This window comes from Leishmania infantum, chromosome 8, assembly GCF_000002875.2.
Source record: "Leishmania infantum JPCM5 genome chromosome 8".
Taxonomy (NCBI): domain Eukaryota; phylum Euglenozoa; class Kinetoplastea; order Trypanosomatida; family Trypanosomatidae; genus Leishmania; species Leishmania infantum.
In genome coordinates, this window is record NC_009392.2 from 35,818 (window position 1) to 59,189 (window position 23,372).

At 60.9% G+C, this 23,372-nt stretch overlaps 6 protein-coding genes across 6 annotated transcripts; all 6 read left to right on the forward strand.

Annotated features, from left to right (window-relative positions):
- Positions 1 to 648: 648 nt before the first annotated feature.
- Positions 649 to 1,461, forward strand: LINJ_08_0120 (conserved hypothetical protein; the record flags this gene model as incomplete). The annotated part of the gene is made up of 1 exon (XM_001463316.1): positions 649 to 1,461. One exon carries the CDS (start codon positions 649 to 651, stop codon positions 1,459 to 1,461), a length of 813 nt encoding a protein of 270 aa, XP_001463353.1.
- A 1,398-nt stretch (positions 1,462 to 2,859) lies between these two features.
- On the forward strand, positions 2,860 to 6,312 carry LINJ_08_0130 (conserved hypothetical protein; the record flags this gene model as incomplete). The annotated part of the gene is made up of 1 exon (XM_001463317.1): positions 2,860 to 6,312. The coding sequence occupies one exon, from the start codon at positions 2,860 to 2,862 to the stop codon at positions 6,310 to 6,312; it is 3,453 nt and encodes a 1,150-aa protein (XP_001463354.1).
- Positions 6,313 to 9,093: 2,781 nt separating this feature from the next.
- Positions 9,094 to 10,851, forward strand: LINJ_08_0140 (conserved hypothetical protein; the record flags this gene model as incomplete). Its single annotated transcript, XM_001463318.1, has 1 exon — positions 9,094 to 10,851. One exon carries the CDS (start codon positions 9,094 to 9,096, stop codon positions 10,849 to 10,851), a length of 1,758 nt encoding a protein of 585 aa, XP_001463355.1.
- A 901-nt stretch (positions 10,852 to 11,752) lies between these two features.
- Positions 11,753 to 15,535, forward strand: LINJ_08_0150 (putative DNA repair protein; the record flags this gene model as incomplete). The annotated part of the gene is made up of 1 exon (XM_001463319.1): positions 11,753 to 15,535. The coding sequence occupies one exon, from the start codon at positions 11,753 to 11,755 to the stop codon at positions 15,533 to 15,535; it is 3,783 nt and encodes a 1,260-aa protein (XP_001463356.1).
- A 1,064-nt stretch (positions 15,536 to 16,599) lies between these two features.
- Positions 16,600 to 18,099, forward strand: LINJ_08_0160 (conserved hypothetical protein; the record flags this gene model as incomplete). The annotated part of the gene is made up of 1 exon (XM_001463320.1): positions 16,600 to 18,099. The coding sequence occupies one exon, from the start codon at positions 16,600 to 16,602 to the stop codon at positions 18,097 to 18,099; it is 1,500 nt and encodes a 499-aa protein (XP_001463357.1).
- A 1,193-nt stretch (positions 18,100 to 19,292) lies between these two features.
- Positions 19,293 to 19,994, forward strand: LINJ_08_0170 (conserved hypothetical protein; the record flags this gene model as incomplete). Its single annotated transcript, XM_001463321.1, has 1 exon — positions 19,293 to 19,994. The coding sequence occupies one exon, from the start codon at positions 19,293 to 19,295 to the stop codon at positions 19,992 to 19,994; it is 702 nt and encodes a 233-aa protein (XP_001463358.1).
- Between the last annotated feature and the right edge of the window lie 3,378 nt (positions 19,995 to 23,372).

Genomic DNA, 23,372 nt, shown 5'->3' on the forward strand with positions numbered 1-23,372 from the left:
TAATTGTTTAGGCTTCCCACTGGTTGTGTTTGCTGCTGGTACCCAAAAACAGAAGACGCATGCGAGATCCGTGGAGTAGCGGACAAGGGCGATGCCGGTGACAGCGATGATGTAAGCCTCAGTCAGCAGACCCTAGCGGCCCTCAGCAGCCATGGCCGACAATCCTGGGCTCTACCTCACTCCCTCCACGAAACCAACAAAACAGAAGCCAACCCCGGGTGCGACTCGTTCTACAATGCATCCTTCTCAGCGACGCGCATAGAGGATAACCCGCCGGGGGGAGGTGGTGCGCTTCGGTGTCTAGAGTGAGGCCCCCCCCTCTGCCCCACACTGCAGCCTGTTCTTTCTCGCTGGTACGTCTGCTGCTTCTTCCGTTGCGTCTGCATGTCACGGTATGCATTGGCCCCCCCTCCCCCGACATACACACACACACACACACACAACGGTGCTCTTCCTGACACTGATTTCCTCTCTTCTCCCGTTTCACTCTTTTGGGACTTTCCTGAACCGCCACAGTCCGGTGTCGCACCCCGTACGGTGCAGCAGGGAGGCATTGCAGAGCGCGCGCGCGTGCACGTGTGTGTGTTTGTGCTAGCACGTCTACTAGACGAGTCTTCAGTGCGCTTCGTCTCTCGCATAGGCACACCCATGATGCTCCGTGGAACCAGTTGCGCCCTGGCGCGCAGCTTCCGCGCTAATCTCAAGTACCCCTCGCTCGTGTCGTACAACAAGCTCCCGTGGGAGGTGGTGAGTCATGACAGCACGAAGCTGCACATGCACCTCGCCCCAAACTACGAGCAACTTCTGACGCTCGCCGCGGTGACAGATGTGCCGCACTTGGCGTTGGCGTCGCACCTCATCGTGCCGGAGGCGGAGCGGCTGCGCGTGATGCCCGGTGTAGTGTACCTTCTAGGTGGCCAGGCTGCTCACGAGAACCCGTCGAGCTTCACGGCGTACCGGATCGCCGATCCGACCTCGTTGCAGTACTACGGTCGCATCCACCATAACCTGGCGCCGATTCGGCGGGTGGACATGTGCACCTCAGCTGACTTGCGGCTCCTCTGCCTCGCCATGCACTTTGATGGTGTACTCACGAACACATCGGCTGGCTCCACCCTTGATGGCGTCACCACCGCGTCGCAGGAGGGCCATTTTTCGCTCTTCTACTTCTTCCGCCCCAATCGTCCGGCGAACGAGCTGACGCAGCCGTTTGAGAAGTTCTACCAACACCGGCCGTCCCTCGCCAGTTTAGACGCCTTCAACGCAGCCTCGCCTGGCAAGGCGGAGTCATGGACACCGGTGCTGCAGGCGCCGCGGCGTACGGCGGAGAAGGCGAGACTTACCCCGGCAGAGCCGTATCGCCCGCCGCAGAATTATCTGATGGGGCTGGCAGAGCGTCTCGGTGTCCGCCCTGGCAACGCTTTTGGCCGTCGATCCCTGATGTGGGGCACATGGTTCTAGCCCCTCTCCGCTGGTCTCCTCACCAACGCCACCCTCTCATGGGTGGTTCCACTGTGGATTCGACCGATGTCGTGGCTGCCACTCACGTGACATGCGACGCCGGCAGCGTGGCGCACCTCTGTTGGGGCTTTTTCTGCTTTCTGTTGTGGTGGTACCGGCTGTCTTGGCGTAAGCTCTCTGTGCTTGTATGGCGCTGGTGCTGTGGGTGTTCGCAGTGGGCACGCGGCATTCCCGCACGGCAGTGAGTGCAAGAGGCATTGGCGGTTCCTCAGAGCCCCTCTTTCTTTCGCTAACCTACGCTGAAAAAAAAAGAAGTACGCCTCGGCAAGAAACGCCCCGCTGCGCATCCCCTCGTTCTCCGCCGCCTTATGAACCCCTCCCCCTCCCTCGGGAGGACACGGTGACCTCGTTGGAGGCGGCCGTGCTGGCTTTGGTGAGTCACTGTCGTGAGGGTTTTGTGCCGTGGCAACAGACTCACCAACCGCACATGCGGCGTGTGTGGCAGAATGTCCGGCGAAGTGGTGACGTTTTTTTTTTCATAACACATGGGGCTCAGCGTGAATGACTTCCGCCGCCCCTTACCCACTGTCTGGGCCTTCGCTCTTCTCTGACATCCTCCGCTCCTCTTCCGCCATCTGTATCGCGCTGCACTGGCTTCACCTCCATCCTGTGTCTCCTGCGTGTGGACGCAAGTAGTGTCCCCTCGAAGAACAGAGTGCCACCTTTAGACGCGTGCAGGGCACGACGTATTGCTCGAGACACCAGCACTGCAGACAAGAAACACAGGTGACGTCACCTGTGTTGTATCGTGTGTGTGCGTGTAGTTGCATCCACTACCAACGTCCACTGACTCTCTGCCGGCTCTGCTGCCCTTCCCCCACGCTGCCCCTGTTGCCGTTTCTTTCTCCAAAGGCGGCCGGAAGCGAGCGAAGCCGAGAGAGTCGTGGTGGTCGTCGTGTCGTGTACCAAAGGCTCTGCTTCCCTCCCACCATCCATCTTCTAGATCCTTCCTGCCCTTGCCGGCCCCTTCAGCGCTTTCTTCGTTGAGTTCTCGTGTGCTTGACTGCGCAGCTCGGTTTCTTTCCTTCGTGGCCGTAGATCGCAGTTACCGACGTCTCCCCCTTGGCTCGTCGCGTGCGGCGCGTTGTCTTGTTCGAGGAGGGAAGCGTTCTCTCCGCATGTCTCCTGCTTCACCTCTGGCGCCGTGTACGTCTTCTCCACTTCGCTTCGTTCTCTGCTACGTGGTGCGTTGCACGTTTTACTCGTGAGCGCTCTGCCACCTGCGCACCGACGTACACAAGCGTGCGTGTGCTCAAGGATCCGCGGCTTGCTCTGCGGCGCTCCGTCTGCCCCTCTCCCCCCTCGAAACAGCAAGAAGGCGTTGCACCCCTTCTAGCAATGCTGTCCATGTTCAAGAACAAAAAGGGCTTCTCGGTGCTCTTCCATGGTGAGGTGGAGGCGAGACTGTCCGACCGGGTGACGGAGTCGTCGGTACTTCCCCGCCCCTCCGCCCAACTCTGTGACACAGCAGCTCGTTCGAAGGGGAGCGGAGTCGCGCAGTATCAGTGTCAGCGGTGCTTAAAGCGCTTCTCTGCGCTGGAATCTGACGACGAAACGGAGGCGGCATACCAGTGCCACCGCTGCCAGTATCCTACATGTCCACAGTGTCGAGAGCTGGCGGCGGGCAGCCCGCCGTGGGTGTGCTGTGTCTGCAGCGGCTTCAAGTCGATGATGTGGCTCTTGGAGAGGACGCGAGCGGGGCCCATGCTGGTGACAAGGATTGTGGAATACTGCGACCCACGCGGGCAGCGGCTGATGCGGTCGATGTTCCGATTTACGTTGCAGCAGTACCAGTCGCCGACGCCGCGTCCTTCGATCACGCTCATGGGACGTGCGAGTGACGGTCGCGCTGGCAGCGGCCCGCCATCCAGCTCGCGGCCGGCTTCTCAGACGCCGCCCGCCTGCCCAACCTCTCGAACGGGGACGAGCTCGCGCCTGTCTGGCGAACGCAGCAGTGCCCGCCTGAGTCAGGTGCCCGCGAGCTTCGGCAACGTACGCCGACCGTCGCCGTGCACGCACCCCAAGCGCGCATCACTGTTGCGCTCTGTTCGTCGGTCACACTCGGATGCCGCACTCGCCTTCGATGCCGGCGCCGGGGCTGGAACAGAAGACGCGGCGAAGGAAAACTCTCCTGCGGCCGAGCGCGGCGTCCGCGGCTCGGAAGCGCTGCGCCGCATCGAGGAGGCCGTCGGTGTCGTGGAGTACTCGCCCGAGTCGAAGTGGCGGACACCAGGCGACGCGGGCACAGAGGTGGAGAACAGGGACGAGCCCTTGTCGTTGCTCCCTGATGACGGTGCGCGCTTCTCTTTGCTGGAAGATCGCTGCACCGCTGTAGCTGACATCTACAGCGCTGGAGCACCCAATGTGTCGTCAGGCGGCTCGACTTTACGGGTGGTTGTAGTGGAGTCGGAGGCGCCGTCGCCGCACGCGCGTCCGAGCGGCCATGCCGCATTTCAGCGCGAAGCGCTGCAGCCGCAGCTGGCGAGCACCAACGGCGCCACAACCCCGACGGAGGGTGAAGGTGTCGTTCTGCCGGCCACCGCCGCTCTTGCACCTGAGGCGTCGTGGAGAAGGCTGACTCCTCCCCAGGAGCTCTGCCGCCTGTGCCACAGCGTGAGCCCCAACTCTAGCGGCTCAGGCCGCAGTGCTAGTCCGGCACCGCGCTTTCCTACCTTCGGGCAGTTCTTGGACGAGCATGTCGGCATCGGTGCCGGTGACACACACCTGCCACGCGAATCGAACGTGTTGGTGACGGTATCGCCCGAAACAGAGAACAGCGACGAGGATAGCGGTGGCGTGATCGAGCTGGGCGGCGGGCGCTGCGACGACCGCCTCGCAACCACCCACGGCAAAGTCAACGAAGGGCTGCACACGCCACGTGGCGTGCAGCCACAAACTCCTCTGTCGACTGGCGGCGGCTCATCGGGCTTTCGTGGCGGACGCCGCACGAGTGGGCTGAGCGAGTTCACCCCTACTCGAGTGCTGGACATGTCGAGCGCGCGCGTCACGCTCCACCACCGCAGTTCCAGTCGCCGTCGTACCACGCGAGGAAGCCTGCAAGAGATCCACGCTCCCCATCTCTACGGTAACAGAAGCGCTAAGACCAGCGCGGCAGGAAACGCACGGCGCAGCGGACAGATGCGCGACTCTCGATGTATGTACGACCTGCCGACTCAGTTCGGCCCTCACGGGAAGCCAGCGAGCCCGGTGAGCGGGCAGCTGCGGCGCCAGAATGCGCCGCTGGCCACGCGTACTGCAGGCCGTGCTCTCGGCAGCGATGGACGCCAGCGGCTGGTGCGGCAGCACTCTCGCACCGTAGCGCCGCTGCAGCGCACCGCCTCGCGCAACAACGAGCTTCAGCGGATGCCCTCACGCAACGGGGCGCTGGCTCGAACGAACTCCTCCGTCGCGCATCTGACGCGCACCGCTTCCTCGCACGGCTGCGACCCCTCCTTTGCGCGGGTGAACAGCTGCACGGCGCACGCCCTGGCCAGCACACCCGCCGAACGTGTTCTTCTCACCGGAGGCGTCGGTGGCCGCGGACGGCTGCAGCGCACCGATTCGGCAAAACTTACGGGCACTGGCGCGGGCTATGGTGCGGCGGCGCGTACCGCACCGCAACGCACTGCCGTGTTGGAGCGTGCGCACTTCGGCTACGGGACACCTGCTGCCACCAGCGCTTCGTCCTTGTACTCCTCTCCTCTCAAGCGAACTCTCTCGTCCTTGTCACCGCTGAAGCGAACCGCCTCGCATTTGTGCCTTCGAAATGACGGTTCGGCGCCGTTTGGCCGCAGACCGTACGTAGCGCGTCTTACGCGTTCCGCGACGACCAACATTGGCTTTGTCCGTACTAGCTCTGCCACAGCGGCCCGAGGCGGGGCGCCGTCTCGCCACGGCCCTGGCACTTTCACGCGTACTGCCACCGGCACGAACCTATTCCAGCGCTCGCGCGGCCGCATTTATGAAGGACCTCGTTGCCGTCCAGTGCCGACTCCACTGCCGTCATCTGCAGTCGTGTGCGGCAGTGGACGTAGCGCACCGAGCATCTACTACCGCGCTATGGACACCTCTCCATTGCGGCGCGTCCCTACTGCCGCGCGCACGGCGACGCCAACGATGGGCCGCAGACGCTTCCCGACGTCAACGGCGCTCTCTCGGACCGGCACGGGGACGCGTAACTTCGAGCGTCAGCAAAGCAACGTGCTGCGCGAGCCCGCAAATCGCTCTCTCGGGGTTGTGCGGCGGACAGTCGACCCGGCGCCAACGCTAGTCGGCGCGACGCGACGCAAGGCTATGGGAAGCTGGCTGCACCGCACTCCATCGGCTACTGGCGCTGCCAACGCCGTCGCTGCAACGCCACGCACCCCCCGTCGGTACATCATCGCGAGTGTCTCGACGGCTGCGACGCCAGCCGCAGTGAATGGTGGCGGGTCGCACAGCGTATCGCGGCCGGTGCTTTCATCGATCGCCAGCAGCCCAAAGGCGCGCAGCAGCCACGGCTCCAATGCCAGCGGCGGCACGGCTGGCTATAGCAGCTATACGGGCAGCGCCCATGCAGCGGCGGAGAAAGCGGGTGCTGTCGAGACTGGGATGGGGCGGGCAAGCGGGCAACAATGTCGTCCGCTCGTCGGAGCCACCACGGTGAAGGGAAACGCACCCTCGCACGTGGCAACGCTGAACCGCCGTGCAACGGCTGTCTCTGCCTCTGCCGCTGCCACTGCACACCGCAGGACTGGGAGAGCAGCGCAAGCGAGTCCCTTCGCGGGACAGAACAGTCGGCTTGCTTTCTGATTGTCACACGGGCAGGCGTCTGTACGCGTGCGGTTTCCTTCCTTGGTGCCTACTCTCTCTCTCTTACGGACTCTCTCGTGGACCCTCGCTGCCTCGCTGAGCCCATGCTTCTAACACCATGTTCTCTCTCATGCCTGTGTGGGTGTGCGAGAAAGTGAAGATGTGCATACGTGTGTGTGTTTGCCCTATTCTGGTGTCTCTCTCTTCGACTTGCACAAATACTGCAGCACGGTGACTTTCAGAAGTGCGTCGTTTGTCCAAGAAGAGCAGCGGTCCTCTGTCGCGTGTGTGACTCTCTCTCTCTCTCCCCTTCTCGAGAACTTCATGTTGCATGTTTGTCCTTGGCCGCCACGGGTGTAGAAGTCTGCTTGTATTGATGTGCATGCGCACTTGCGTCGTGGTGCTTATGCACCGGTTGGTGCTGGATGTCACCACCCCACTTGTTTCTGTTCGAACTCTTCCTCCGTTACCTTTTTGTGGTTTCGTTGAATGCCCTTGCGCTTTAGATATGCCTTCCACGTGGAAGAAGGCTAGTGGTGCGGCGGACGAAGAGGCACGAGGGGCCATCTGACGACAGCGCGGCGAGAGGTTCTCTAGATGGAATAGCCCTGTGCCCGTCACCTGTCTTTTTTCGTTTCTGTCCTCTACCCTCAGCACTTCCGCCGCGTCCTACGCCTGCCCTATGTATTTGTGTCGCTTCCGCTTTTCTTTTATGGCGGTGACATCTGCACCCCGCCCCCCTCCACCCCCTCCCTCTCGCGAGCTCGCCGCTCGTCCGCTCACCGAGGTCACTGCATACTTGGGCGGCAGAGATGGCGATGAGACTCATCGTCTCTCATCACGCTCTCTCTTTACGCCGGCCTTGGCGCAGCCCCGCTAGTGAACGGAACCCTCACCTCTTCTCCTCATTGTGCCGTTGTTGGACGCTGCGAAGCCGCAGAGAGAAGGAGCGCTGGAAACGGCAGCGAGAGAGGCGGGAGCGGAGACGGGAAACCCTACCGCTTATAGAGACTACGCGCGCACGCACATGCTTGTGTATGAACTTGCGCGTGCGTGTATACAAGCCGGGACGTTGCCCAGCACAGCCTGCCCGCTAACGAGAGCGAACGTGGCTATGCATGCGCGTCGCTATGTCAAGCGTATGTCTGTGGCTGCGCGTGTCGCTCCCTGGACGGTGCTGTGGCTTGCGTGTTTTAGTCTTTCTTATTTTGCTGATAAGCGCCTTCTGTCTTGTTTCACTGTACGATTTCTGCTTGCGCTCTGCATCCAGTGTCCTGCGCGAAGCCAAGTGGAAGCGTGGGATCTCTCTGAGGAGAGAGCAGAGTCTTTCACCCTCCCCCTCCCGCCACCACCACCTATCGAAGATGGATGGATAATGAGTCGCACATTCGTCTTTCCTGGTCCCCACACCCGTTTTACGTACATCTCCGAGCATGACTAGGCAGCTGCAGCCGCGCTCGTTCTACCCCGGCCGCACAAGAGCTGATAAGCACAAGATGCGTCTGCACCAATGTTCCGCCCTGTTCCTCGCCATCTTCTTTACATCTCTCTTTATTTCACGTGCCGTGCCACACGGAGCTGCACAGTACGTTGGGGCATTAAGGTGGGGGGTGGAGAGGGAGGCACTGCGTACATATCTGTGTGTGTGTGCATCTCCGTCGTTTCTTCGTTTCCATGTAGCACTGTTTAGGAGCATGCTCTTATCGCATGTCAGCTACTCCTCACGTACTTTCCGCTACCTGCCTGTCTCTCCTTCTCTGTTGATTCGTAGCTCTTCCCCCTTACCTCTGTGGCCGTCCCGTGCCTGTGCAGCCGTAATGTGCCACCCCTCCCCTTCTGCACGGCCCGCTCACCTTTTCGCCTTTTGCATGTGGCCGACCGTTTCCATGGCCACCCTTCATCTCCGCCATCCATGCGCTGGCACACACGCACGTATACGAATAGACATGTGTAGTTGTTCTGATGAAAGACGGATCTCGGGCAACGCATGCTGGCCACCCACCCGCTCCGCTCGCTCACTTGCCCTCTTACCACGCCGGTCTCGGTGCCCACTCGACCGGCTCTCATACCGTGTGCTGCGTGTGCGTGTGTGTGCCCGTTCTCATCCATCGTTGCACGTCCTCCTCCTCCCTCGGCACATAGCGGTGCGACGAGATCGCAGTGTGTGTGGGGGGGGAGGGGGTGCACGGCCGTGCCGCCTTCTCGTCCGGTGCAAGCGAGATGTTCATGCTGCCGACCAGTGTTGTTTCTAGTAGCCGTGCACTATAAAAAGCGCCCCACCCCCACCCTACACACACGCAGCGACGTCATGGACGGCCCCCTTCTCGCCCTCTGCCTCTCGTTATTTTTACTGTCCGTGCCCTCAGAGTAGGTCCCGCGCCGATTTGGCGCCCTTCATGTGTGCACCCGGCGAGCGAGGAGGCGGGAAGGACCGGAAGGACGGGTGGCCCCGCACTCTCGTGAGTGCGCACAGGCACAGGCATATACGGGGATCTGTGCTCTCGCATAGAACCGACACGCTCTATTCCCGCCGGCGTGCGCCCCCTCTTCGCGCACGCGGCACGACCATAAACGCCCACCGGCCAGTTGTCGGATCGACCGCTTCAACTTTCCTGGCTCGCTTCATGGCCCCCACGTCACTCTCCCATCTCTCCTCCTCCTCCCATCTCTTCTCCCATCTCTCCTCCCCTCACGCTGGCGAAGGAAAGGGTGTATTACAGGCCCATCCACACTCGGTTAGAGGGGCCAGTGCACGACGGATGGCTCACTAGGGTGAACATTATGTTGGCTAGCGCTGTTTCAGACGCAGGCGTAGTCGTTGACGTCGTGGTCCATAGGCGAGCCTCGAGCAGCTCCCTCCAAGGCAATGTAGTTGCTGACGCTGCTGCAGTGGAAGCGTACGAGTGCGGGGACGCCGAGGCGATTCTCCTGGGGGACGTGGCGGGTCCACATCTAAATATGGCTAGGGCTAGTAGTGCCTCAGCTCGCACACTGCCGCGGAACGCGGGGCAGCAGGCGGAGCGAGAGCCTCCTATCATCGACGCGTGTTTCTTCTACTTATGCACCCCCGTGAACCCGAGGGTCACGCAGCGCGTGTTCCATTATTTGAACATTATACCATTCGGGCTGCATCGCCCCTCGGAGGTGTTTGGTGTGGTGGGACGTCATACAAACCTCGGCCTGGTGTCGGGGGTGACAAAGGACGGCCAGTATCGTCTCGTGCTCTACCCACCACAGCAGCCGCAGCCACTGTACCTTGAGCGGGTACGGCACTCGCCACACTTCTTGTACCCCCACGACTATCCCGCCACTGGCACCATTGACCCTTCATGTCTCCGCCGTATCCGACACGAAAGCCGCAGCGACCGTGTGCAGCAAGCAACGAAGAACTTCTTCTGTCGGGCCGCTGCGCGGCAGGGGTGGGACGTGCACCGCCCGAGCAATCCCTGCTCTACCTCCGTGGTGCAGTCCGCGAATGCATTGGCAGTGTCTGGGGGCTTGACTTCACCGCAGCTTGGAGTGAGTAGGCCGCGCTCACGCACACGTCGGCGCGGCTCGCACGCGGTGCCGCTGGTTGCCGCGCCTTCTTTTCCAGAGCTCCTGACAGTCATCGCGCCAGCGGCGAAGGGCCCTTATGCTGCCCCTCGACCTCCCCTGGAGGAAACACCGACGCCCTCCTCACCGCTGGCTGCAGAGTTTGTGCCGCTTAGTGGACACCCAGATGCCGATGACGGGCCATCGCCGATTATGGTTGCCGGTACTGAGGAGTCGCGGGAGTTGTTATGTACACTGGCGGAGCTGCAGCTCCCTCCTACCCTCGCGCTGCATGAGCCCGTTCCACCCCTTCGTGTAGGCACGCGCGTTATCGCTCGCCGCCTGGGGTGCGCCGAGGTACTCCACATGGGTACTGTGCTGGCAGTCAGCTTCGATGTCACCTACACCGTTCGCTACGACGCTGACGGCGGCATCGACAAGGGTGTTCTTCACAGTGACGTGCACGTGCTCAACGCTGAGGACGAGGGTGATGCGCAGGGTCGACAACGACCGTGGCACCGGTGCGCGCGCGAGCGCAGCGCGGAGCCGTGCACGGTGCGGGACCAAGTCATCGTAGAAGTCGCGCAGCCGCCACAGCGGGCCGTCGTCATGGCCGCCCTCGGCGGCGGTCGATATCAGGTTGCCGTTGCCGCGGCACCGGTACCCTTGATTGAGGTGGAAGCCTGCAATGTGCTCTCGGTAGCGCCGGTGCTGGCCGGTGCCGTGTTTGCGCCGCCGCATCACCTCACTCTCTTCCGCCAACTTGATACAACCGGGACGGGGCACATTAGCTGGAAAGACATGCGACACTTTATCCTTTCCTGGGAAGGCTTTGGCCGGCCCCTCTCCTTTCGGCGACTGGGTGAGATCCAGCGCGACATGTGCATCTGCAAACGCAGCGCGGGGCCGAAGCTGCTGTCAAAAATACCGGTCCAGGAGGAGGGGCATCAGCTGTCCTTTCAAGATTTCGAATACGTGCTCTTGCGTGCTGCGAATCTGCTCTAGTCGCCGTGTGACCACCACTTGTGCGCAGTCTCCTGCTCCTGTGGGAGTGTCTGTGTCTGTGTGCGCCTGTGCTGCGGCTGCGACGCCCAGAGAACATATGATGTACTATACGAGAATTAACATTATTTGTTTGTACTTGTTTTTCCCCTGAGTGCGCTTCTTATTCCCCCCACCCTTCCCCTAACGCCTGCTGATGCGGGACCACCTCAGCCTGATATCATACAGGGCTCAGTACCCACCCTCCGTGTGCCGGCGGACAGTGCTGGGCTGAGCGGGCGCTCTGCCGGACAGGCTCGCAGCCATGCCGATCACATTTGTGCCAGCTCACTACGAATCATGTCGGCGATTCAAACAAGTCTAAGCAACCACCTACGGCTTTTTTTGCTTGCTTAGCTGCGCTGCGGTGATGTTGAGCGTGATCCTGGGCCCAGCCTGCGCTGTGTGGCAGCAGAAGTGAACGTGGCTGGACGACGCGAAACGGTGCTGGTTGGCCCGGTTCCTAGACATGGCCATGGCGTAGTAGAGGTGGGGTGACGGGTGGCTCTGTAGGCGTGTATACGCTTGCTGGCTTGCTCGTGGTGGAATAGGCACGTTGAAGAGGAGAGGACGAAGTATGCTTGCTCACTTCACGCGTCACCGCCCCCTCCCCCGCTGCTGCTGCGACAGCGGCCACTACAGTCGGATGCACTCCCTCCACCACCACCACCTCCTCCCTCATTTTCCTGCTTTGTGAGTGCCTGCGGTGTGGGGAGTTCGTGGCACGTGGGCCATGAACAGCGCGCGTCTGTCGCCGCCCCTCTCAGCCTTACCTCTTGCTCGCCTCGCGCCTGGAGGGTGAGATGCCCATCGCATTGCTCGGACCTCTACACACGTCCTTTTCTCCGCGAGCTGTCGGTGGGCCATGAGCGTGGAGGAGAAGGTCACCCCCGCACTAGCGGACACTTTTCGGACATGCTCGGAATTCATTGGAGCCGTCTCCGCACGCGAGATGCCGGATAACCCCAGCGTACAGTTGTGCATCCTCAGCATCGGTTTCGATGTTGAGGGCGCCATCGCGCAGCTGATGCACCAGCGCATGGCTCGGAACAAGCCACACCGACGTGTTTACTGCGTAGTCGTCCCCGACCGCCTTCTTCCCGGGGCGATGACACGCTTCGCCAGCGCCATTGAGCATCACCTGGCGCTGAGGCACGCGGGGGAGACATTAACGCGTCAAGCCGATGCATCTGCTGCAGCGGCGTCCTGTCTGGCGCCTCCTATTCCGGTGGTTGCTGTTGAAGAGGGCACGGGCACCAAGGAGCGCTGCGCGGTGTTTCAGCGCGGGGCGGTGGTGGTTCTTACCAGTCACTCTCTGTGCGCCGATCTGCTGCACCGGCGGCTGGCGGTGGAGCTGGTTGGAATGGCTGTGCTGGCGTTGCCGCATTCACTGCTGGGCAGCGGCCGACAACAAGATGCGCTGGCGCCGCAGACGGCCTTCTGCGCTGAGCTGCTGCTGCGTAGTGGCAGCGGTGCGGCTGGCGGGCAGAGACCCCCGCCCATTGTCCTTGTCTCGGATGCGCCGGTGCTCATGCGGAGTCTTGTACAACGGCATCACTTGGGGGCGGAGCGGTTTGTGCAGCAGATGCACGTTGGCGACGTTCAGCTGTTCCCGCGATTTCGCCTGGACTTTGTGCGGCACTTTGAGGAGCTCAGTCGCAGCCCGCGGCGTTCATTGGCTGTGGACCGTGTTGTGGCTCCCGTATCGGCGAGCGTCTTGGCCCTGGACGATCTCCTCGCGAAGATTGTGTTGGAGACGCTGCAGGAGCTGCAGCGATTGGAGAAGCAGCTTCACATGCAGAAGAGCGCCAGCGGTGGCGACCGCGCCGCCTGGGCCTCGGATGCGGGGGGCTCACACCCTCACACGCGGTCCTTTGCGGCTCGGTGTGCTGCGGCTGCGGCAGAAACCGACGAGGATACCGGCGCGCTCCGCTTCCTGCCGCGTGCCAGGCTCACGGCAAGTACCGCAAAAGACCATCTCGACTACAGCGGCTACCCGCGCAGCAACACGGCCAGGGGCACCAGTGCTGCATCGTACATCCGCCACGGCTGGCGTGCAGCGACGCAGTGCGACGACAAGGGCATTCTCTTTAGCGGCATCAGCGAGACGGCGGCTCTCTCGGTGGACTTCTCCGACCTCGACGGCGATCTTCGCGCGGTGGTGCGCTGTCACGAGTCTCACTGGCCATACCGCCTCCTCACGGAAAGTCTCATCGACGTGCGGCGACTGCGCCGTGCTGCGCGTGGAACTGCGTACACGTTTCTTCTCGAGCTGGAGTCCGTGCTGGAGCGCCGACTGCCCCGGCGCAGCGTCTACGGCACCGGCACAACGCCACCTGCCGCGCTGTGGACTCTCTCTTCTCACTTCCACGACGTTGTAACGGTCGCAACACACCGCATCGGGACCGTGGTGTACAAACGCAGTGCTGCCTCCGTCGCGCTCTCCACCCCTACGAAAGGTGAGGCGACGCGTCCTGCGAGCTCTGCTGAAGATGTGGTCGTGGTGGTGGACAGCAGCAGCGACAGCGAGGAGAAGCGCGAGGGGCTACAGGATGTCGTCTCGACCTCTGCCACTGCCGCGCCGCCCGGCCAGGTGGCGACCTCGGCGGGTCGCACAATGGTGCCTCAGCTCATACCCAATGTGGAGGAGCACGAAACAGACGTGGAGGTGGTGGTGCGGCTGGTGGTGAGCTGGTGTCGCACAGTTTTGCGCCGTGCCGAACGCAAAGGCAACGCCGTGACCGATGCTTCAGCAGCTCAACCCACCCTCCTGCTTCTTACTCTCGGCACCAACGCCGTCGTGCGCTACACGGAGCGCCTCACAAACTCGCTGGAGGCTTACCAGCAACTGCAGCTTCGGCGCTTCATGCGGGTGTACCAGTCCAAGTACGGCGTGGAGTTGACTGAGTTCGTCGAGGCCCAGTCAGCAGAGGTTGCGGCGCCGCAGCTGGCTACAGAACTCTTCACCAGCGCCGAGGACGTTGATGACGCCTCCAGCGACGCGGAGGGAGACGTGACGACGGACGAGGACAACGGCACTGATGACCGCAGGGTTTTGCGTGCCGCTGCCTCCCTGAGGCGGCGTATGTCGAGTCAGGGCGGTCGTGCCACCGCCGTCACACGGCGCGATGCAAGCCCATCGTACGCTAATGGAAGCAGTAGCAGCCAGAGGGTGATGATGGACATCGGCGCAGGCGCCTTCCACCAAGCCCTTCTCTCACAGCTGCCACCGCTCCTCACCAGAAGCGGCGAGAGGGCCGACGTGAGGTGCGACAGTGAGCCTCAACCTGCACCACCGGCTTCCCTTGCCACGCCGCTGCTCATGCTTGAGAGGGTCAGGGAGGGGGTTGTGACGCTCTGCCCCGGCTGCCGTGGCGCCAGCGGGGACGGCAGCGCCACCGTCCCCTCTCCTTTCGAGCGGATGCCACGCGTGCTGGTGTTCGACGCATCCGCGATGTCGGCAACGGAGATGACCATGCTGCTGGATGGCTCACACGCTGCTCTGAAACTTGATGTCCCGTCGACGGCAGCGCCGCGGATGTCTGGCGCGCCCACCAACGGTCCCAAGGGGACTGACAGCGTCAGGACCTCCCTGCGCGTTGAGCGCGTTGTGTTGGCGCGCCAGGAGCTGGCGCTTATCCGTCAGCTTGAGATGGCGCAGGACGAGCTGCCGGCGGAGCGGCTTTCCACTATCAAGGTGCAGCTCATCACGACCAGCCTAGCGGAGCTGGACTTCAAGAAGGCAGTGCAGGCGGAGCAGCAGGCCTTCGAGAGCCTCGCGCACACGAAAGCCACACTGACCGGGACGCTGCTCGTTGACCAGACGTCGTTGCGGCAGACAGAGGAGGCGTTGGAGAGTGGCATGCAGGTTGCGCGGAGTCGTCTTGGCCCGCGCAAGGGCACGGCGGTGGGGCGATTGGCTGGGACCTTCTTGTACGCGCCTGCCCTTCCGCCCCCGGCGCTGCCGCGCGTCGTGTTTGATGAGCGTGAGTTCCGCTCCTCGCTGCCGTACCACCTTTACCGTCGCGGAATGGAGCTCATCCCTCTGACACTGACGACGGCCGACTACGTCCTCTCCCCTGAGTACGCGGTCGAGCGTAAAAGTGCGCAGGATTACTTCCAGTCTGTTATGTCGGGCCGCATTCAGCGTCAGCTGGCGGCGCTCGCCCGCAAGTATGCGCACCCGTTGTGTCTCATAGAGTTCCACCGCGGCATTCCGTTCCGGCTGATGCAGAGCGGCATCTACGCCAAGACGGCGGCACTCATGGCGGCCTACCCGCGCGTCCGCTTTGTGTGGGCACGCAGCCCTGCGCATGCGGCGGGTATGCTGGTGCTCTTGAAGAAGTCCGTCGCGGTCGCCAACGTGGACCCGGCCGATCCGTTGCTCACAGGCACCTCCATTGACCCCGGTAGCGCGGCAGACGTGGGCGGCGTGGCGGTGACTGCGGCGGAGCGGGAGACGGCGCATTACGCGGCACGCGTTCTGTCCAAGTTTCCGGGCATCACCCACCAGAATGCGCCCCGTGTGATGCAGCTCTGCGGCTCGCTGATCGGACTTGCGACGATCTCGAAGTCCTCGCTGGTGGCGGTCATGGGTGAGGAGGACGCAGCGCGGCTGTACAACTTTCTCCATTCCCCCTTCCATTAGGAAGTGGACTGATGCTCTCTTCATAGCCTCCTTTCCCAAGAGAGGATGGGATGGCGTGGGGTGGGTGGAGGCGAGTGGGATGGAACGGATGCTTGCGGTGCACAGTGTCGAGCATCTCGCCCACATGATTTCCTGTTGCAGTGTGCACAAGCGTACACAGGCACGCAAGCCACTGCGCTCTGAAGTGGCATTTCACAAGCGCAAAGCAGCAAAAAAAAAATGATGTGTGGGCGAGGCGGCGGCGCTGCTGTGGGAGGTTGTCGAACCGCCTCTCTGTATCCCCCCACCCTCCCCTTGAGTGCACGCGCAATGCCCTCTATGGCAGGCGCGACGATGCGCAACCTTCATGGCACAGGTCGGCTGGCGGTTCTAGTCCCGAACGCAACGGCAACGCCACCATGCCATCATACCGCACTTCTTAATCTCTCTCTCCGTCTCCCCCTCCCTCTCTCCCTGCGTATGTAGCCCGGAGGACCTCACTCTGTCGCCACAGTCGCCAAAGGACTGCACCCCTTTTCAGCCCGCCTGCCCCCCGTCCCCCCAAATCTTCTTCCCTTCTATTCCGCCTCTATGGAAGGGAACGCGTGTACACATAGAGGCGTGTACACAAGTGCGTACGCTTCCCTGCAGCACGTTGAGAGTGCAACGTGTGCCGTGTCTGTGCCTTGTGTCTTTGTGTGACTTGCTCAACAGCAACGCGATACAGGAGAACAGAAGTTTCTCTGTCTCTCCCCTCCTGCCCTTCATGCCTCGTACCTCTGCGCCCCCCCCCTCCCACACCTCTCACGAACCCCCCTACGCCCGTCTCTCTCAGCAACGGCTTCGCTGTCCGCTATCACGGAGGGCAACGCAGCCCTTAGAGAGTGAGAGAAGCTCGTGCAGCCACCAGCGTCGACTGCTCAGCTGCTGAATCTACTGCGGTACAGGCCTTGAACCGGCGGCACAGCGTGTAGCAAGACGAAGGTGCCCACGAAGGCGTCGCTCTCAATCATCCAGACGAGATGCAGCCGCGACGCTCAAAGGTAGTCCCGGGCCCGCTCTTCTACCCGGAGCGGACGACAACGATGGTGGCTGCCAAGAGATGGCCGTCCCCGCCAGCTGCGTCGGGGTCTACCTCTGCCCCTGCGACGAAGCCCTCTGCTTCGTCCGAGGCACCGACAGCATCAACGGCAGCGATGGGGCAGCGCAGAAGCGGTGCTCAGCGTGCGCTAGTGCTCAGCGTCGCCGCAGCGCCGGTGCTGCCGCCGGGGGCCACCGCCACAGGCGGTGCGATGGAGGTGCTCTCCCCAAGCCTCAACGTGTACCGTGCCGGCAGCAGCGGGGTGACCCTCACCATCGCTCCCAGGACCACCGTTCTCGTGGCCGATCACGTCACGAACACCGGTGCGGTGGTGAGGTTGGAGCAAGTGGACTACAGCAAGGCCATGCGTGCGTACCGCGTGTGCCGGCAAGAGGGGGGCGCTGTAGCCGAGGAGCCATCGAAAGGCTGGCACGCTAGCTCCGCCACGCCGGCGACACCGTTGCCGCCGCCGCTGACCTCGCCGCACGGGATCTGCTCAAGCTACACGACGAGCCTGAACACTTTCTCGGGGACTGCAAGCCCCAACGGCCGCGCCAGCTACGCCGCCCGTGATGATGACACGGCACTCGGCCACGACCCGGCGCCGTGGCGCGTTGTGTTCCTGCGGCTGTTCGGCGCTACGGATATGGTGCTGCTCACCGTCGCCGTGGCGTGCTTCCTGGTCGTGGTGTCGCGACTAAGCATGATAAAGTACGGCCGAACAGATGGGCAGAGCGCAATGTCGTGGTCGTCCCTGCCGTGGTTGGAGGTGGCGCTGGCAGCGCTCACCTCTGGACGCTCGGTGGTGGAGGAGGCTGTGGCACCGTCTGGCTTGTCGCCCGCGTCTGGTGAAGGCTTGGCGCAGGGAGTCACACGGGGGCCCCCAGGGACCTCATCGTCGACTGCAGCGACTGTGATTTCGGTCCCTGGCACCAAAGGGGTGCTCTTCGCGTCCTATACCCAGGCTACAAGCACCCCGGCCTTGGACACGAGCGTCACGCTCGTCCTCCTGCTCTTCTCTACTTTCCTCTTGGTAAAGCGGCTCAGTGGCGCGCTGAGTCGGGTGTACGTGGAGGAAGTGCTCGTCATGCGCGGCGTTGGCCTGCAGTTCTCCGCGTACGGAATATTCAACACACTGCGGTACCGGCACTTCGTCGACCTCCTCATGCTGCGCTCACTTGTCATCCACGACGCGTTCTTCCGGTACCAGCCGATGTTCTTCCTCTCCTCGTCCGTGGAGAATAAGGCGGAACGGATTGTGTACTTTCCTGATACGCTGCCGCGGCTGGCGGTTCTGCGGCCCGTTTTGAACGGCATTCGCGGGGTGCTCTACGGAGAGCCAGAGGAGGGGCCAAGCCTGGGGGAGCTGGAGGAGCGCTGGAAGAAGTCAGCCAGTGACATTTCCGATGGCGACTTTTTTACGGAGGACAGCTTTGCCGAAGACACAGTGACGACGCCAGATGATGCGTGCTTCTCCGACGCCACAGATCGCGACGAGGATTGAAGCAGGTGCAGGTGCTAAGGTTGTGTGTGTGGGGGGGGGCTTGGAGGATGATGTGGTACAGCGCGGCGGGTGGACTTCCAGTGAAGAGAGAGGCAATCTAGTTGAGGCCTGTCCAACGTTGCCCCCTCCCCCTTTGCAGTCATTCTACCGCCTCCTGCTTCTGCCTTCCTGGCTCCCAACGTTTTTGTTTTGTTTTCGCATTCCTCCTGGCTCTTCCGAATCACAGGAGTCCCCGCTATCTCGCGTGTGTGCGTGTGTGTATGAGGAACGCCGCTGCTTGTATTCGTCGGATCGTTCCTCGCGGTGTCTGCGCGACGTCTCGGCTGATTTTGCTGTTTCTTTATATATGTACGTGTAGTGTGTGTTGTGCTCTTCTCCATCCTTGCGCTGTGCGTTGATGCGTCGTGCGTGTGTTTGCACCAGTGTGTATGTGTACCTGCGCGCGTGTGTGTGTCGGAGGGGGGCGTTCTTGTCGGCACGTGCCACGTGCCGGGGCATGCTTTCAGCTACGTGGAATCGCAACTAGCATAGCGCAATGGTAACGATTGAGAGGAGGCGTGTGTGTGCACGAAACGACCCTTTTCTCCTTTCCCCCTCCCCAAAAAAGTACACAAAGGAAGGGCCCGCCGCTGTCTTCGCGTTGCATCCGAAAGGAGATGGGAATGCCTTTCACGGGTCGCTGGTGCTGAGGGAGTTTCCTTGTGCTCCCTTGCCGTTCCACGTTGCCCCGGTACCTCGGCCGTCGCGCAGATCTCTCTTTCTCTCGGTCACACTCTGCTGAGCACTTCTACCTCTTCCCCCCCCCCTCTTCGATTCCTGTTCTCTCTACGTGTCTTGCTGGTTCTGCTGGTTTGCGTGTGTCGCTCGCGAATCACCGACGTAGGCGAACACCGTCACGGTGCTGGACCCTCCTCCCTCACTCAGTCGACCCTTCACCCCTTCCCACCTATCCACAGCGGTCCCTCTATATCCGGCACCGCTCCTCCGCCACCCGGCTGGCCGCTGAAGGCACACTGCAGATATCTCTCGTTGAGCCTGTGTGGGAGTGTGTGTATCCTACCGTGCCTATTGCGCAGACACCGCTGCGTAGCAGGCACCCGCCCTCCCCCAAGCACACACACTCGACGAACCAGTCGCTTGGAAGTGCACAGACTGCGGTGCCACAGAGGAGGAGAGAGGGGGTGGGCCCGCCAATGCTCCGGCCCCGCTTTCGACACTGTTTTGCGGGTCGTGCACCGAAGCTTCTGTCGGTGACTGCGTGGGCCGAGCGAAGGCATGTGTCGACTCGACAAGCCGAGCGCCTAGGACGGGCGTCGTCATTGCCAACGGTGAGCGGCACCGCCACCTCTCACGCATCACCTAGCGGTATACGCGGAGACAGCCGCGTTGCGAGAGGTTTCGCACAGCGGGCAACGAAGCTGTCGTCCCCGTCGGCTGGTGCCTCTGCGACATCCGCTACGGCGCAGTCGGCGGCCTCTTCCGGACGTGCAAAACCGCTACCGGGCCGCTTTAATCGTCTCTTGGTGCAGCTGGGCGTCTTAGTCACCGTCTACCACTACATACTGGGGGAGAGCATCAACCTTTTCCTGACGTACCTTCTCCACTCGCACCGCTTAGGGATCGGCGACACGGGCAGCTGGCTTGGCGCTGTCGGCGTTCCGGTGGACCGATTTCTGAACATTGGCCCGACGGTGTACGGACTGCAGCTGTCGCCGCGACTGGTGCTGAATTATCTTGTGGTGAATGCCTGTATGTACCCATCGATACCGCTCCAGATGCGCTTGTGTATTGCGACAGCACCGATTTTGCGCGTCCCATTTCAGGTGATGGGACGGCTGCTGGGGGTGTCGAAGAGGGCAACTGTGCCGAAGGCGCCGTCGGGAACACCATCTTGATTTGGGGTTCGAGCCATGGGGGGATTGATGCCACGTGGGTGAGGTTTTTGCCAGCGGTGCGCTGCGTATGCGAGGCGCTTCCGTCTCCATGTTTGTACCGGATCGTCGTTTTTTATTTAGGTCAGTGTCCATGTACACTCTGTGCCTGTGTGCTCACTGTTCTTCTTTCGATGCGCAGGTCACGCTGAAAACCCTCGACGTATGCACTGCCTCCGCCATCTGCACATTCCACTCACTTCTGCTCCCTCTCTCTGCATCAGCTCGCGGCGAGAGAGAGTGAGATGCGTTCCACCAGCATCACCGCACATCTCCCCATCATCATCGGCTCCTCTTTCCATGTCTCCGCCTCTTTCTCTGTGTGCATCCCCTTCCGTCTTCGCTCTCTCCTCGACGCCTCTCTTCATCCTCACCACGCCACACCACGCCACGGCCCACACGCGACCCCCTCCGTCAACGACGCTTTCTGGCGCCAGAGCCTTCAGCGGAAAACACAAAGAGCATCCGATAGCGTTCTTCTTCCTCTTCTGTAATAGCCACCTCTCCTGCCCCTCGCACCGACACAGGCGCGATCCGTGCCGGCACCCCGTTGCCCGCCATCGCTCACCCTCCCTCTCTGTGTCGCAGGCGTATATCGCCAGGCGACTGACACGCTGCGGTGCGCACACAAGCGAACACACGCAAAGCCACAAACACCCGCACAAAGGCACATCTAAACTAAGGGATAAGAGCGTCAGACCACGTGTTGGGGGGCTGGTCTGTGCACCTTGCCGTGTAGGGGCGCTCGCGTGCGCGTCGTGCGAGTCTGCGTGTGTGTACGTGTGTCTTCCGTTTGCCAGCACCTCTTTCCTTCTCTCTTCCAGAGCTCGAAACGCGCACGCGTGTGTGGCCGCTGTGTGCGTGTGGCATCTCTCTCTCCCCTCGGCCTGGCCTTGTTTCCTGTTCTTCTCTGTTCGTTTTTTTTTTTTCGTTGTTGTTGCGCGCTGTCTTCTTTTCTCTACATCGCGATCTATATCTGTACATCTCTCTCTATAACCATCTATCGATAGATGGTTATATATAGAGAGAGGGAGATATATATTTATTGATATCTAGTGCTGTAAATTCATCTATTTATCTGCCTCTCTCTCTATATACATCTCTGTTTCTCTCTATATATACCTGTGCATACATATATACAAATACACACACACACACACACATATATATAGTTGCAGAGAGAGAGAGGGGGGAGGGAGAGACTAATTCTTTTTTTTTGTGTGTGTGGTGTTGGTGGTTTGACGCTTGTGCACCCATCTCCAGTTGAGTTGTCTTTTTTCTGCCCTGTGTTGGTCTCGGTGGATTGACTGTCTCTGTTCTCTCTCCCACTCCCACTCCCACTCCCACTCTCTCGCTGTGGTATCCACTTCAACGGTGCAACATCTTCGCCGTCCTTCTCTGTCGTTTGCCGTTGCTGCTCTACTTTACGTGTCGTGTCCTTTTCAGCTTATCTTCCCTTCCCTCTCCAGAGCTTTCCCCAATCCCGTGGGATATGCCGGGGTAGCCGTACTCTCTTACGCTTTTCTAGCTTCCATTGTTTCTGTATTTTGATATACACAGCTCCTTCTTCGATCCCCATTGTCTTCGGCGCAGCAGCCATAATCATTGTCCTCACCTGCTTGCCCCCCTCCCCACGCGATCCTTCCGTCCTTCCCTCATCCACTGACACGCTTCACCGCATACTGCCGCCATCCTCTGCCTCTCATTGCTCTGGGCTTCTCGTGTGTTGTCTCGGCCTTCAATACACAACACAGGAGTACCCTTCCCTCCTCTGACAAGGGTGCACGAACTTGAGCAGAGAAGCAGAGACGAAGTGGCACACAGGCAGAGGTACAAGAGCGTCCGTGTGCACAGGAGCATTACCGGTCACCCAAATCTGTCTCTGTCGTTTGTTGTTGTCGGTTTGTTTCTCTCCAACTCCCTCTCTCGAGCTCGTCGGTTCTCCGCAGAAAGCACTGTGACGTGCGCACGCAAAGTCTGCACAAAACGCTTATCCTCGTCACCGTCGCGCGCGTGCATTGGTCTGTGCCAGGGCGCTACCAGGAGGACAGCGCGAGACACATACACACTCACACATCAATTAGATACTAACGACGCAGAGAAGGAGGACTCGAACAAGCAACAACGGCAACAGCAAAAGACGTCGACGACACCGAAAATAGGCCTCTTCCAGCCACTTGATTGTCTGTGCCTCAATCTCTCTCTCTGTTTGCTGTTGTGTCGTCTTGTGTCACGGTCTCTGTTTGTGCCTGTGCGTGTGTGTGTGTTGTCTTGCCTCGCTTTTTTTTTCTTCTGCCTCGTTTCCTCCCGGTAGAAATCAAGGCAGAAACAGGGCACCCGCCCATCCACCCACACACGCACAAGCACGCACACACACACACACACATATATATATATATATACGTCCACACGCCTCTGTTGTCCCTCCCTGCCTTCTCTTCTACTCTCTCTGTCTTCTCTCTCGCCTTCTCTCGGCGGCACTTCTATTTTTCAAGTTTGTCTTCCGTCTTTTAATTTTTCTTTCGCGTGCCTGGCCGTGTCTCTGGGCGCATTTTATCTTTCGTGGCTTTGTGTGTGTGTGTGTGTCTTGTGTTCCCTCCGCCACACAGCGCTCTCTCCCTCTCCGCCTCCCTCTTTCCTGTCCCTTGTATCGCGTGCCATGATTTGTCGGCTTCTTTTTGTTTTGCGTGCCTTCGTTTAAAGAAACGATTAGACGTTCGTGTGCTGCGTGTGTTGCGTGTTCCTTCGCTCCTCTGCGAAACGTTTCCCTTCTCGTACGTGAACCTGTGTCCGGCTCGCTTGTCTGTTTACTACTTGGACCGTCTCGTGCATCGTCTCGCTGGCTCGCTCGCTCACTTTCGTTGCGTGCGCACCGCATTGCATTGGACTGCCGAGACGAGCGTCGTTGTCTTTCATCTCTGGTGTGGCGTTTAGCCTCTGCACTCGTTGCTTGTCGACTACGACAGCAGGTTTGCGTGTACCTGCGCGCGTATTGATCCTCTACCTCACCTCTTCTTCCTCCCACCTACTGTTTTCCGTCGCGTGCGTTTGTGTGTCTTTTCCGCTGCTGCGTGTTTTTGGTGGCCGTCTGTCCCGTCTTCTCCCCTTCACTCCCCTCCTCACTAAGTGTTTTCACTTCACCTAACGCTGCTTTCACCGCTCTTGCATCGGTTAAACGCGACCTCCTCCTCCTCCTTGTTTTGTCCGTGTCTGGGTGCCTGTGCAGGTGTGTGCGTGTGTATACGTTTCTTTGCAGCCGCGGTCTTCTTTTCCTTTGCTGGTGTTGGTGTTGTTGCTGTTCTTCTTCACGTTCCCCGAGTTTGTGTGTTGTTCGTTAGTGCT